At 59.8% G+C, this 13,268-nt stretch overlaps 2 protein-coding genes across 2 annotated transcripts; one reads left to right on the top strand and one right to left on the bottom strand.

Annotated features, from left to right (window-relative positions):
* Nucleotides 1-1,365: 1,365 nt before the first annotated feature.
* On the top strand, nt 1,366-9,777 carry VWA5B2 (von Willebrand factor A domain containing 5B2). The gene is made up of 21 exons (XM_054386013.1): nt 1,366-1,504; nt 1,930-2,091; nt 2,386-2,611; nt 2,732-2,889; nt 3,324-3,455; nt 3,577-3,701; nt 3,838-4,014; nt 4,097-4,207; nt 4,329-4,531; nt 4,935-5,049; nt 5,135-5,320; nt 5,424-5,583; nt 5,657-5,946; nt 7,027-7,252; nt 7,340-7,684; nt 7,764-7,901; nt 7,982-8,101; nt 8,301-8,378; nt 8,563-8,632; nt 8,815-8,926; nt 9,169-9,777. The coding sequence occupies exons 1-21, from the start codon at nt 1,366-1,368 to the stop codon at nt 9,775-9,777; spliced, it is 3,882 nt and encodes a 1,293-aa protein (XP_054241988.1).
* A 436-nt stretch (nt 9,778-10,213) lies between these two features.
* ALG3 (ALG3 alpha-1,3- mannosyltransferase) lies at nt 10,214-13,253 on the bottom strand. Its single transcript, XM_054386050.1, has 9 exons — nt 13,103-13,253; nt 12,656-12,755; nt 12,410-12,557; nt 12,061-12,221; nt 11,794-11,914; nt 11,324-11,529; nt 11,003-11,079; nt 10,658-10,802; nt 10,214-10,553 (listed from the first exon to the last, which is right to left on the bottom strand). The coding sequence occupies exons 1-9, from the start codon at nt 13,251-13,253 to the stop codon at nt 10,373-10,375; spliced, it is 1,290 nt and encodes a 429-aa protein (XP_054242025.1). The 3' UTR covers nt 10,214-10,372.
* Nucleotides 13,254-13,268: the final 15 nt, after the last annotated feature.

Here is a 13,268-nt window from a genome sequence, read left to right on the forward strand (position 1 = left end):
TGTGATTTTCCTGGGATGCAGCCACGTTGGTATTGCATTTCTGTGCTTCTCAGGGGCTCCCCTGCTTTGTGCCAGCCATGGGCTCAGCTCTGGCACTACGTCCGAGGATGTAGCTCTGCTCAGCTTTCAAGGATGCTCTAGGAGAGGCAACCTGTGACCATGTGCTGAGGGCACTCTGAGCCTCCCATTACTGATGGTTGTACAAGCGGTTCCTGGGCTGAAGGCCACTGAAGTGGGGGATCCAGATGGTTCACTTGTACCTGGCTTTGTCCTTGCCCTGGGCATGTTGCATGCTGAAGCAGTGGCACATGGCCTGATGCAGGGACCTCATTGCAGTTGGGTTGCAGGTGCTTGGGACAGGTAGGGGATACAGTGTGGAGCAGCAGACCCTTGCCTGGAGCAGGACCCATGCATGCTATCCATGGAGGCAGCGCTAAGCCTAACTGGAATTTTTCCATGAACATTTGAAGGCACAGGGTGGAGTGATAGAGAGGTGCCCTAGCTCCAGGCAGTCATTTGGGATGCTGTTCCCAAGTGTTTTCTTCAACAGGAAGAGTAGTATGGAGTGAGTTGGCGCCCTGGCTGGAAGGCATCCCCAGCCACTTCCCGCAGCTGCTGCTGAAGAGGGGGATGCCAGAAACATCCATCTCTGAGCAGAGCATTGCTCACCCAGAGACAGAGAGCATCGTCCCTTGGGCTGGGCTCCCCCCCCTGCAGTGCCTTCCCCTTCGTCCCTTAGTGCTGCTCTTCAGTGCAGTGCTGACCTTGTTAATTATTTAACCCACAGCAAACACTGCTTGCTGTTGTGCCCTAGTTACACCGTGGGTTTCTCACTTTTTTTTTTTTTTTTTTAATCAAATCACCCTGGTAACCTCTGTGGGTGGGTGGAGATGGGAGCAGCAGACATTCCTCTCCTTCCAGTGCAGGAGGTGGTCGAGGGAGGCTCTGAAGCCACTGAGCTGCTGTGGGGTGGCTGAAAACTGGGCTGCATGTGGCTGGCTATTGTCTGGCCTGTCCAAGAGCACCTGCTTGTCTGTCAGGGCTTGAAGCTTGCACATATCTGCTGCTGCCCCTGGGAAAAGTCACTTTCCTGCCCAGCAGCCAGGTTTGTTTGCCTATGAGGTGAAAAAGCTCTCTGTAGGTTCCTGTGTCTCCAGACCCAATTCACAGGTGGGCTGGTGTCTGAGCAGAACCGGATCCAAGTCCATGTTTGTTGTGGACAGGAGGGGCTAGGGACCTGTTCCTCCCTTACAGACTGGTCTGTTGGAAGTGGCTTGTGTGCCCAAGCCCCTTCGTGGCAGACTCTGCCCTCAAGCACCCACCACCTGCCTCCCCTTTGCTGCAGCTGCCCACAGCTGAGGGACTATGCCAGGACTCTACACTCTCTCCTCTTGGGAAGCTCTGCCCTTGAAGAGCTCCAGGGTGAAGGCTTGTGCCAACGGGTACTCCTTGAGCATCACTGCTCATCTTGTGTACACCAACCCTCATGAGGAGCCTGTGGAAGGTAAGGAGGAGCTATCAGGGCTGGCAAGGACCCATGCTGCCTGCATGTCCTCCTAAAATCATCAATGCTGGAGGTCATCTCTGGCTCCAGCCCACCAGTGTCGCAGCCTCCAAACCTTGCTCAGTTTGGGGAGCAAAGGCAGAGACCAGTGGTGGTGAGGGCATGGCTGACACACAGCATTGCCCTGCGGGTGGGAGCAGAGTGAGGCTGAGCAAAAACATCCCCATCGCTGATCAGGAGGGGGATCTCATCCTGCCCTCCTCCTGGCTGGTGAGGCTCAGGGTCCCTCCTGCACGTCATCCCACTCCCACACGCCTCAATTGCCCTGCAAGTCAGACAGGCTCCTAGTGGTGCTGCCATGGACTGTACTGTGCCACGGCAGTGTCTGTGCCAGGATCTGCCTCAAGGCTCTCTCCCACCCACAGGCATCTTCATCTACCCACTGGAGGAGTCGGAGGTGGTGGCTGGCTTTGAGGCAGTGGCGGGCAGCCGGCGGGTGACGTTCCAGGTCCAGAACCGGCACCGTGTGCGGGATTGCTGCCTCCAGGTTGGCCACAGCCTCAGCCGGCCACACCGCTGTGCCAGTGGTAAGTGCCATGGCATGGGTGATGCTGTTGGGTCCCCTTGGCTGGGAGGCTCACAACAAGCAGGGATGAAGTGTGGAGGCTACAAGAGGCCAAGAGCCCCTGCAGGGCTGGAAATCTCAGCCTCCCTCTTCTCCTCCCTCTGCTTCTTCTGGGACTTCACCAATCCCTTTGCGTGGCCAACCTTACACCTGCACTCTGTTGTTCCCCTTGAGAGTAATCGGTGCAATTAATGGTCCTGCTCCCCAGCTTTACATACCCCACCGACACCCCTCCTCCCAACTTTCTCCTGCTCAGGCCACCTTGTCCTGGATGAAGATGCAGAGCGCTCCACCTTCATCATCGTCACAGGCATGCTGTGCCCATCGGAGAGCCTGGCTGTCACTCTGAGCACGGCACAGGAGCTGGTCACGCTGCCTGACGGGTCTCTGCGCCTCCTCCTGCCCCCTGTCCTCACGCCCCACGTCCCTGCTGTCCCTGAGAGCGAGCCGGCAAGCTTGTGTGACGACAGGTTGGCCCTATGGTGATTTTCATGGCTTCCTCAGTCTCTGTTATTCGGGGGGAAGCAGGGGCTCGGGGGGAGATGCTGATGTTGGGTGAGTGAGGAGAGGAGCAGGAGCCATCACCACCTCTCCCCTTGCAGCCCCACCAGCTGTTTTAGGGGGCCAGGTGCCCGGAGCCAACCCGTGGAGCCTGCAGTGCGTGGGGAGAGTGTGGACATCTTTCAGGGACAGCCCTGCAACCCTTTTCCTTATGAGTTTGCCTTCGAGCTGCTGGTGAAGGGCCCCTGCTTGCTGGCAGGTAGGGGGGTGGCTCAGGTGGTGTTTGTTGGTTGGACGATATTACCTCAGGATGGTGTCCCCAAAGTCTCTGAATGCTCCTAGAACATGAGTCTTCTTCCCCTGTCATACTCTTGTATTTCCTACACATGAAGAAGCCCTTTCCCTCTCCCACCCTCTCGGGCTGGGACCATACCCCGCCCCCTGCCAAAGTTACCCCACGTGTGACTTTGGGAAGCTCTGGGTCAGCAGTCTCCTTCCCTGATGGATGGGGAGATGACAGGTAAGGATGGGATGTGGGTTGGTGGGGAAACACTCTTGGATGCCTACCCAGTTAATCCCATTATAGCTGGCAGGAAGCAGCCACTGCCATGGTGCTGGGTCCACAACCGGCTCATGGAGCTTGGTGAGCTGGGGGCCATGAGAGGTTGCCCTGTCACCTCCTCCTCTCCACAGGACTGGAGAGCCCATCACACGCCCTGCGAGCCGACGCTGACCCCTGGGCCAGCTCTGCCACCACCACCTGTGTCACCTTGGCTGAGCCCCACTGCTATGACAGGGACCTGGAGATCATCCTCTACCCCTGCGGTGAGGACGGACAGAGCCCTTGGCAGTTTTGGGGAGGTTGGGCACCACCCCAAAAGCATCCAGAGCATTCCCCAGCTCTTTGTGGCACAGGGTGGCTCCAAACCCCCCGTGTGCCCCCCAGAGCCCCACCACCCCCACCTGGTGATAGAGGATGGCATCATGACATACCCTGAGTATGAAGCCCACATCCGGAGCCGCCGGGATTACATGCGGATTGCCAGGAAGGATGGCAGTGGCGAGAGACAGGTGACAGGGAAAAGCCACCACCAGCTCCAAGTGGGGGAGGAGGAAGAGGAAAGCGGAAGGTGATGGGATGGAGTTGAGGAAGACTTCAGCATGGGCTGGAGTTAGTGAGAAAACCCCTGCCCTGCCTGGCTTGCAGGTGGCTTTTGTGCAGAAGCGTTTCCACAAAGACATCTTCCAGAACCCCGTGCTGATGCTGAACTTCTGCCCGGAGACAGAGGGTGGCCCCGGGGACCTGCAGAGCATCACCCGTGAGGTCCTCTTCCTTGTTGATCGTAGCAGCACCATGGATGGCCCGGAACTTAACAAGGTCAAGGTGAGGCACGGCCACAGGGCCAGGGATGCTCCCTGGGTGGCCGGTCCTTAGCAGCCCTCCCCGGTCCCCGCTGTCACCCCAGGAGGCTTTGCTCCTGGCTCTGAAGAGCCTCCCATTGGGGACGCTGCTCAACGTTGCCAGCTTCAGCACCGACATCAAACCACTCTTCCCGTCCAGCCGCCTCTGCAGCAATGTGAGTGCCACTGAGCAAAGTCCCTTCCTAGCTGCTCTCTGTCCCCACTCCCAGTGCCCTGGTGTGGGAATGGGGCTGGTAGCTGGGAATCTGCTGTGAGGTCAGCTGTCCTTGTGGGCAGGAGACGCTGCGGCGAGCCTGCGAGCACCTCGGCGGGCTGCAGGCAGATGTGGGCAGCACCAACCTGCTGGCAGCTCTGGGCTGGGTGCTGATGCAGCCCCTCCACCATGGCTACCCCCGCCAGCTCTTCCTTTTCACCAACGCAGCAGCAGGCAACATGGGCAGGATTCTCCGCCTGCTGCGCAGGCAGGCCAGCACTGTCAGGTATGGCAACAGCACTGCATCAGGGGCACCTGGGGGCTCCATGTCCTCTGTTCCACCAGTTTCTCAGTGTAGATGTGGTGCTTAGGGATGTGGTTTAGTGGTGGGCTTGGCTGTACTGTGTTAACAGTTGGACTCTGTGGTCACGAAGGTCTTTTACAACATAAACTATTCTGCGATTCTATGATTTTCTTTCTGCAGCTTCAAATCTCACCTTCATCAGCCCTGAGGGTGCCCTTCACCCATCATGTGCCCCAACCCCACAAGCTCAGCTTTTCCTGGGATACCCTATCATGCAGCCAGGGTGGCATCTCTGGCCATCATCCTGATACAGGACTCACCACTGGGCTGCTCAGCCACTGGAAGCAGCTCAGCCATGACTTTTCATCACCTGACTCTCTTGCAGGTGCTTCAGCTTTGGCATGGGCCCACAGGTGTGCCGGCGGCTGCTGAAGAGCATGGCCAAGGTGACCCGGGGCCGTGCTGAGTTCCTGAGCCCAGCAGAGAGACTGCAGCCCAAGGTAATGCCTGGGCAGGGATGGCGGGCACAGGTGGCACACAGACACTGTGTTGTCCAACAATGACCAACTCTTCTCCCCACCCCAGCTGATCAAGTCCCTGAAGAAGGCAATTGAACCAGCCATCAGCGACATAACCATCGACTGGTACGTCCCTGACAGCATGGAGGCTCTGCTCTCACCCACTGAGCTCCCAGCCCTCTACCCCGGGGACCGCCTCATCAGCTACTGTGTCCTCTACAGCATTGCCCGCTTCCGCAACAGGCGCCCACCGGTATGACTGGCACTGCTGTGGCATGGCGAGGATGACACGTTTCTGGTGCCACCGGCTTCTCTCCATGCCAGGGGTGTTGACAGCAGTGCCTTTTCTCTGCCAGGGCCAGGAAGGGGCATGCCAGGGCTTCCAGGGCTCAGCATTCCTCTCCCAGGAGGAGGTGCATACTCCTGGGGAGAGTCACCGGCAACCCCGCAGCACCGTGGGATCTGGGGACACCTCCCTGGACCTCTCTATCATAGGCACGGAGACATCAGAACAGAGTGAGTGGAGCCGAAGCTGGGGCGGGGGGCAGGCATGGGAGCCATGGCTGATGGGGGCGTGCTCGCCGGGCAGGTACGGATCCCGTTTCTGCAGGAGACATCTGGAAGCGGATTTACCAGCCCTCCTACATCCAGGAGCAGTATGTCCTGACACACTGCTCAGTCAGCACCGACCGCAGCCGGGGACTGCTCTCCCACAGCTCCACCAGCAGTGAGTCCACTGGCTCCCGCGACGTGGCCCCTGAGGTTGGCTCCTCAGCTCCCAGCACTGATGCCACCTCCCAGCAGGGCCAGAAGCACCTTTCCCTCTGCGAGTCCTCCACCAAATCCGCTCCACTGCCCTCTGCCCCATCTGGTGCCAAGGTAAGGACACCAGTGAGGTGCAAGGGCTCACGCATGGCAGGGTTGCTCCCAGCTTAGCTGGAGTCTCGCTGTCACCTTGTGCCTGGACATTTGGCCACCCTGATGGAAACGGGAGCACTGTGCAGGGGACACACCTGAATTGAGCAAGGAACAGCTGTGGATGCTGCAAGGAGCCTCCTTGGGTAGTTTTGCCCTACTGGAACAGGGGCAAATAGCTGATTGCCCAGTTCCCTGGGCTGGTAGTCAGCCTCTAGCCAGCTCAGATCCTTGTTGATGCTGCAGAAAGCAAGTGGGCTGGCATCAGGTAATGAACCTGCCAAGCTGGTGTGGGGATGGGCTGGCTGAGCTCCTGCCTGGTTCCTTGGGCCCTCAGCCAACACCGCCCAATACTTGATTAGCAATGGGCTGCATCCCTGCTGCTTCATACCAGGGCTTAAAAAACAGCCAGGTCACTCGGATGGGGAGAGGCAGCTCCAGGGATGCTGGCCCCAAGGCTCGGTGAGGCCAGCTCTCCCCCAGCTCCAGGACACACTTCTGCTCCTTCCTGGTACAACAGCACAGCTGGTGGCCTTTGCTGCTGAAATGTCAAGCGTAAGTGATTTCCCCACAGTGTAAATGATCCTCCCCTCGCCCCCAGCTGCCCAGGCGAGAGGCAGCATGGATGTCTCTGCCAAGCAATAATGTTTAGGTGAAGCACCTCAGTGCGAGGACATAACTGTGCTGGAGACTACAGCCCACCATAGCATCATTCAGCCTAAGCCACTGAACTAAGCCCCCTCCCATACACATTGCAATCTCTGCCAACTCCTCCTGCCTCAGCATCAGGCTGAGTCAGGCCCCAGGGATGTTTGCAAACTCCTGTCTCAGTGCTGCCATCCTTCCCACATGTATAAGGAGCCTGGCGAGCATTGCCAGTCGCCCTGGGAGGCTCCCAACTGCCAGTCTGCAGTGCTGCAGGGCTGGACAGCAGCCAGTGGCTCTGGCCAATGGCTGCTGTGGCTGCAGATGCCCCATCATGGCTTGGCATAGTCTGTGCTGGTGCCTTTGCTGGGCTTGCTGTCAGCCTCCCTGCCACCACAGGTGATGGTGGCCTTGAGCACAGAGGAGCTGGCGAGGCAGAAGAAGGCGCTGGCATGCACTGCCCTGGCCAGCCGCAGCTTTTCCTCACCACACGGAGAGCTGGATGCTCACAGGCTCCGCCTGGCCTTGGAGAAGGTGTCACAGAAGCAGAACCAGTCCCTGGAGGGGCGACTGGATGAGCTGGGACCACAGGCACACACACTGCAGCCCAGTGCAGTGGAATTGAGTGAGTGCTGGCTCCAATGGGATGAGGATGGTGAGGAATACAACAGGTGCCCCTCAGCTGCTAAGCCCATGTCTTGCCATTGCTCAGATAACCTCCTCTCACCCACCCATCTGGACTGGGACATGCTGGTGGAGCCCTCCTACCTCTTCAGTGCTGAGCCAGTACCTGAGCCAGGGGAGCCCAGCACAGGTGATGCCAGCCTGCCTCTGCGCTGCCAAGTGGTGATCCACGCCCTGCAGGCCGGCAAGCCAGTGTCCTGGGAAGTGACAGCCTCGCTGGAGTCACTGCTGCAACCCCGGGAGCAGCCAGGCAGGGAGGACCCCCCGCGGCGGGCGGCCAAGGGCTGGGACAAGGCCTTGCACCACCTGGCAGCACGCTCCGTGATCCAGGACAACGAGAACGCAGCACAGCGGGAAGCTAAGCTGCAGCAGGGTGGGTGCTGCTGCATGCCCCCCTTCTCCCCAGCACAGCCCCAGTGTCCTTCCACCTCCAACCACCTCGCTCTGGGTAGGTTTTGCCCGCCGGTTTCGCCTGAAAGCCATGCAAACCAGCAAAGCCTGCAATGTGCCTTCTCTCTACACCCGCCTGGTGCCCGTGGATGGTGCCACAAAGGCAGCTCTACCCACAGCCCCTGAGGTGTGGGGCACAGGTACGGCAGTGGGGGGGCCTGGTGTGCTGGGGAGGGGGCAGCAAGGTGATGGAGGGCTGAGGTGGCACTGTCCCTTGCAGCCGCCTCTCCCAGCCAGCCACAGGCCACCACAGCAGGGAGCTGGCACCACAGGGGCTCCTCACCAGGTCTGGACCAACAGCAGAATGCAGAGGAGCAGGATGAGAGTCCTGTTGCTGCAGGTACCAACCTGGGTCCTTACACCGGCTTATGCTCCCCAGGGACCTGCCTGAGCACTAGGCTGCATGAGGCTGGTCCCAGCTGGAGCACTGTGGATGCCCAGGGAGAGACATCTGCTTCACGCTGGGGAGGGAAACATGGATGAGGGAGGAGTGGGGAGCAGCACAGCAGTCCCTGGAAGGAGCTCTGGGTCTTTTGCAGAGCGAGGCGAGACCCTTGGGTCTCTGGCCAGTGTCTCCTCACCTACCTATGGCTCGGAAAGGCAAAACTGCTCAAACGGTGCGTCCCAGCTGGAGGGGGACAAGGGCTGGATGGTGGGGGACCAAGAGCTGGTGCATCTGCCATACCTATACTTGCCCTCGCTGTCCAGACCACGTGGGCTAAGCCACCCTCACAGATGCTGGGGAACAGGACACACCTCTGGGTGCATCGTGGCCCCCTGCTCAGCTTTCCTCTCTTGCAGGACCTCCAAACAGCCCCTCTGTCACCTCCATGGGCTCCCAGAAATCCACAGAGAGCATTGCTGGCTCCAGGTAAGGCTGCATGTTGTGGGGGAATGCCAAGAATTGGCATGTTGTAGGGAAAGAGGACAGTGCCACTTCTTGGGTCCTTATGTCCCCTGTGGCATAAACACGGGGTTTTGGTGCTCCAGCCACTTCCCTGCAGCAGGCTGGGAATCAGCTCCCACCCCCGTTAGCTTCCCTGTGTCCCATAGGTTTAACAGCCTCAGCAGGCGCAGGGGGCCCAGCCTGGTATCACGTCCACAGTGCCTCAGCCAGGAGAATAAGAGCTCCAGCAACCATGCCAGCCATGACTACCTTCCACTGGTGAGGACCTTGTCCCCATCCCCACTGGGGTGGGGGAGCCGAGCAGGCGATGCCCTGCAGCAGCACCCAGTTGAGGATGCAAAGGCAGTGGGTGCCTGGCTCAGCCCCTGGGGGCCTTTGCTGGCTTTTGGGCAGTCCCTGTACCCTAGGCACACTCCTGTAGCCCACACCAGAGTGCTGAGGGCCATGATGGGTCTGTGCCCCTGCCTGACTCCCCTAGTCACCTGCCCCAATCACTGCAGGTGCAACTGCAGCAAGCCCAGGGCCCATTCCAGCTCACTGAGAGCTTCTCTGAAGTGGTGCAGATCCCCCTGGACCGCCTGTGTCGGGCCTCGCCCTATGCCTCCCATCGAGCCAGCCTCAGCCCAACATCCCCAGGGCCCAGGAGCAGCCCTGAGGCAGGGCCTGGCAGCGAGGAGGGTGAGGAGTCTGCTGCAGCCCCGCAGCCTGGCTCACCGCTGTCCTGCAACACTTGCTCTGAGGTGCCAAGTGCAGCTGTGTGGGCACAGGCAGACAGCGGGCACGGCTCTGAGTCTGACACCGGCCCCCACTCAGCTGCCCCCTCTGAGGCTAGCGTAAGCTGGCAGGATGTGGGGCCAGAGGACCTGGAGAGTGCCAGCTGGGCCACAGCAGTGGCCTTAGCATGGCTCGAGCATCGCTGTGCTGGCTTCTTTGAGGAGTGGGAGCTGGTGGCAGCCAAGGCGGACGCGTGGCTGCAAGCGCAGCGGCTGCCCGAAGGGGTGGACGTGGGCTGCCTCAAAGGGGCAGCCAGGCACTTGTTCCTGCTGCTGCGTCACTGGAACGAGAACATCCAGCTGAACATGCTGTGCTACAACCCCAGCAATGTCTGATGGCCGCTGGAGGGGCCAATAAAGATGCCTGGCTCCACACTGCCTGTGCAGGCGTCTGTGTTACAGGAAGGGAGCTGTCAGCCCCATCCAGGCTACGCTGGGGCTCTCCAGAGCCCTGTACAGGTCGGGGTCACCCCCGTCCCAGCCATGTCGTGTGGGAGGGAGCAGAGGACTAGGACAAGCCAAGCTAGAGGAATCTCTGGGCTGCATCAAGGCCATTCAGACCTTGAAGCAAAGTGGTTTCCAAGATCCTCTGTCTTACTGCAGGGGCTGCTCCCCTGCCCTGGGCAGCGCTCAGCCAGAGCTGGGAAGTTTGGTCCTACAGCCTCTGCCTCCCTGCAGGTGAGGCAGGCCGAGCCATGGCTGTCCCAGTGCTGTCATGACATGAGGATGTTGTGGCCAAGGAAGGGCGCATAAAGCCTCCCTTTATTGGGGAAGTCCTGAGTGTCAGGGGTCCCCACGCTGCCTTCACTGCACAGTTCCAGGGCTCACAGCCCTCCTGGGATGGTGAGTGGCAGCTTGGGAGCCAGATGGGGAAAGAGCAGGAAGAAGGGTCAGTCCCAGGGGCCAGTTTCCATCATCCATCTAGCCACTCTCACTGGGCCTTCTTGGAGATGGCTTCAGACCTTCTGCTTGGCAAAGGGGTGTGCATTACTGCTGTGCCATACCAGAGCTGGAGCAGGATGAGTCCATGGCAGATGTGGAGGGAGAGAGAGCTGCAGGCCGTGGAGGGGTAAGTGTTCCAGCAGAGCTCGATCACACCAAGTAGCAGCACCCTGCGGGGGACAAAGCTTAGGATCAGCATCAGAGAGGACATGCATCCTCCTCACTTGCTCCATAGAGCCCCCAGCAGACAGGACTCCCACCTGGTAGCACATACTTGGGCATGTGAGCAAGCTTGGTGGTAGGGGTGCACCAGAGTAAGTAGGGCAGCGTGTGGAAGTACCAGACATAGAACTGGTAGTGCAGGGAGCGGCTGCAGCAGACACCCAAGAAGTTGGAGGAGAAGAGGATGAAAACGATCTGTGCACTGGTGTTAAGGGGACAAACACAGAAGGCTGGAGCTGCAATCTTGCAAAAGGTCCCCAGCTATACAGGATAGCTCCTTACCCCGGGGACAGGCTAGTCTGGATGGCATCGCAGGACTGGGAGCCTGAGGATGCTGAGCCCAAAGTCCACCCTGCCTTCTTCCCCCATCCTTGCTGCCCACCCTGCCAAAGGATATTGTTGACTGTCAAGGGACGGGATGCAGGTTTCCTTTTAGCAGGATCCTTCAGCAGGGCCAGGATGCTTTCTTTGGGCCTGAGGGGCAAGCACAAACACAGATCTCAATTGCCAGAAGTTGTTACCATCTCTGCCTTCCCCTGTGAGCCACAATGCCTGGACAGTGTGCTTCCCAAAACAGAACAGTAACTCACCCCCACTCCCACCTGCAACCCCAGAACTGCAGTGTTACAAAGGCAGCAGAGATGTGGACTCATGTTTCCACATTCTGCACCATGGGGGCTAATGGGAACCAGCATGCATGGGGAACCTTGTGTCTTACCTGTGCCACCGGTGCAGTGCAAAGAGCCCCAGGCCAGCCAGGTGAGTCAGGAGCAGCATGGCATGGAAAACCCGACTCTGGAAAACCTCTTCTGGGAGGAAGCGCCAGTTCACAGTCCATTTGAACTGAAACTGGCGGCCCAGGTCAAAGGAGCGAGTCAGATACCCCACAGGGTTCACCAGGAGGAAAGGCAGCCCCAGAACCACCTGCCAGAAACACACCGGCACCTTTTCAGCAGTCATAAGACCCTTGCCACCTCCTGAGAACCCCAGCACCACAGGGCGCAGTCAGGCAAAGATGGGGACCCCATCCAGCTTGTCATGTGGGGCCAACTCAGATTCTGGTGCCTCCACCCAGAGGTCTCTGTCCCCCAGGACAGCCAGGCATGATGCTGTGATGCAGGCATCCCACAACCCCGTACGGATGGGCCTGCCACCCTTCCTCTGTAGTTGATCCAAGAAAGGACTCACCTGAAGCAGGGCACAGATGCAGAGCTTGGGGATGCAGCCCAGGAGACCGAACTGTTGGAGGAGGAGGAAGAGAAGTCCAGGTGCGAAGAGCAGGATGTTCATCTTCACAGACACAGCCAGGCTGAGCAGGAAGCCACATTACAGCTACAGCCCCCAACATGGGTACCCAGCAATCCCCCAGGCCAAGCACAGCCTCCTCCCCAGGGCCAAGCTCACCCATGTATGCAGCATGCCATTGGAGAGCAGCCTCTGCCCTCAGACCCTCACCTGAAGAGGAGGCAGCCCCAGGACCAGTGCTCCTCCAGGAAGAGGTTGATAGCAAGGAAGAGGATGGCCATGGCAACAGGGTCATTAAAGAGCCGCAGGACAAAGATGGAGTGGATGCGGTAGGAAGCACAGCACATGAAGAAAAAAACATACGGGGGGACCTTGGCAGGGGACAGAGAGACATGAAGGCAGTCAGCAGCCTGTCCTGGACCCCTTCCTCGCACTGAGCCCCTCCAAACCTCATTACCCCAACCCTGACCTCCCGCCCAACCTGTTTTTTCCCACATGAGGACTACACAGAGCAGGAGACACCATGAGGCAGAGGGTAAGGACCCAGGCTCTAGGCTACCTTGTTGGTTCGCCAGTAGATGCGGAAGACAAGGAGGAGGTTGAGAAGGTAGAGCGCAGTGAAGAGGTACTGTGCCAGGCGGATGTTGGTGCCACGGCCTGTGGCATAATATAGGCCCAGGAAGATGTAGACAAAGCCGGCAGGGTAGCTGTGGAGAGACGGAAGTAAACGGCTGGGCCAGGCCTTGCTGCCCTCTGGGACCCCTCCCAGGAGCCCGTGGGGAGCTCAGCCTTCTCCATCACTCACACTAGTGGCCCGGTGCCACCCTTCAGCTGGATGTAATCGAGGGTCCCGTTGGCAAACCCTTCAACCTCCTCCATGTAGGCCTTCCAGTCAATCTCGGTGTCTGCAGAGGTGGCCGGGGGTCAGGTGGGGCAAGGAGGGCACTGCCAGGAGGGCTTCCCCACTTCCAGCCCCCGCCGCCTCGCGGTCAGCTAAGCCTCAGGCCTTCATCCAGGGCCCCCAGGCCGCCCCTGTCCCCACTCCCCTGGCCCGGGATGCTGTCACCCAGACGGATTGGAGGCCGCCCTGTCACCCTGCCCACCCCCGCTGCTCCAAGGGGAACCCCTCAGACCGGAGAAAAGCTGTCCCTGCCCGAAGGACCCCGTTCCCGCTGCCGCGGGTCAGGTCCGCCACCCCCCGGCAGGGACCCCAGCCCTCCTCCACCGGGCCTGGACGGGCCCAGGCACTCACAGGGGACCCTGCGGATGACCCAGAGGTTGACGCCGCCCTCAGCCAGGCAGAGGCAGGCGGCCACCAGCGGGGTGTAGCTGGGCTCCAGCAGCACCGCTCGCCGGTCCCGCCAGACTCGCCGCAGCGCCGCCGCCCCCCTACCCGCCGCCATGGCCGGGCCCTGCCC

This window comes from Indicator indicator, chromosome 13 (genome assembly GCF_027791375.1).
Source record: "Indicator indicator isolate 239-I01 chromosome 13, UM_Iind_1.1, whole genome shotgun sequence".
In the NCBI taxonomy this organism is placed as follows: domain Eukaryota; kingdom Metazoa; phylum Chordata; class Aves; order Piciformes; family Indicatoridae; genus Indicator; species Indicator indicator.

Coding starts and splice junctions, on each gene's coding strand:
- VWA5B2 (XM_054386013.1), top strand. CDS start 1,366: ATGCCAGGACTCTACACTCTCTCCTCTTGGGAAGCTCTGCCCTTGAAG. Junction 2,092..2,385: donor GCCACACCGCTGTGCCAGTG/GTAAGTGCCATG, acceptor TCTCCTGCTCAG/GCCACCTTGTCCTGGATGAA. Junction 2,890..3,323: donor GGGCCCCTGCTTGCTGGCAG/GTAGGGGGGTGG, acceptor TCCTCTCCACAG/GACTGGAGAGCCCATCACAC.
- ALG3 (XM_054386050.1), bottom strand. CDS start 13,253: ATGGCGGCGGGTAGGGGGGCGGCGGCGCTGCGGCGAGTCTGGCGGGAC. Junction 12,756..13,102: donor GGTCATCCGCAGGGTCCCCT/GTGAGTGCCTGG, acceptor CCACCTCTGCAG/ACACCGAGATTGACTGGAAG. Junction 11,530..11,793: donor GCATCTGTGCCCTGCTTCAG/GTGAGTCCTTTC, acceptor TGTTTCTGGCAG/GTGGTTCTGGGGCTGCCTTT.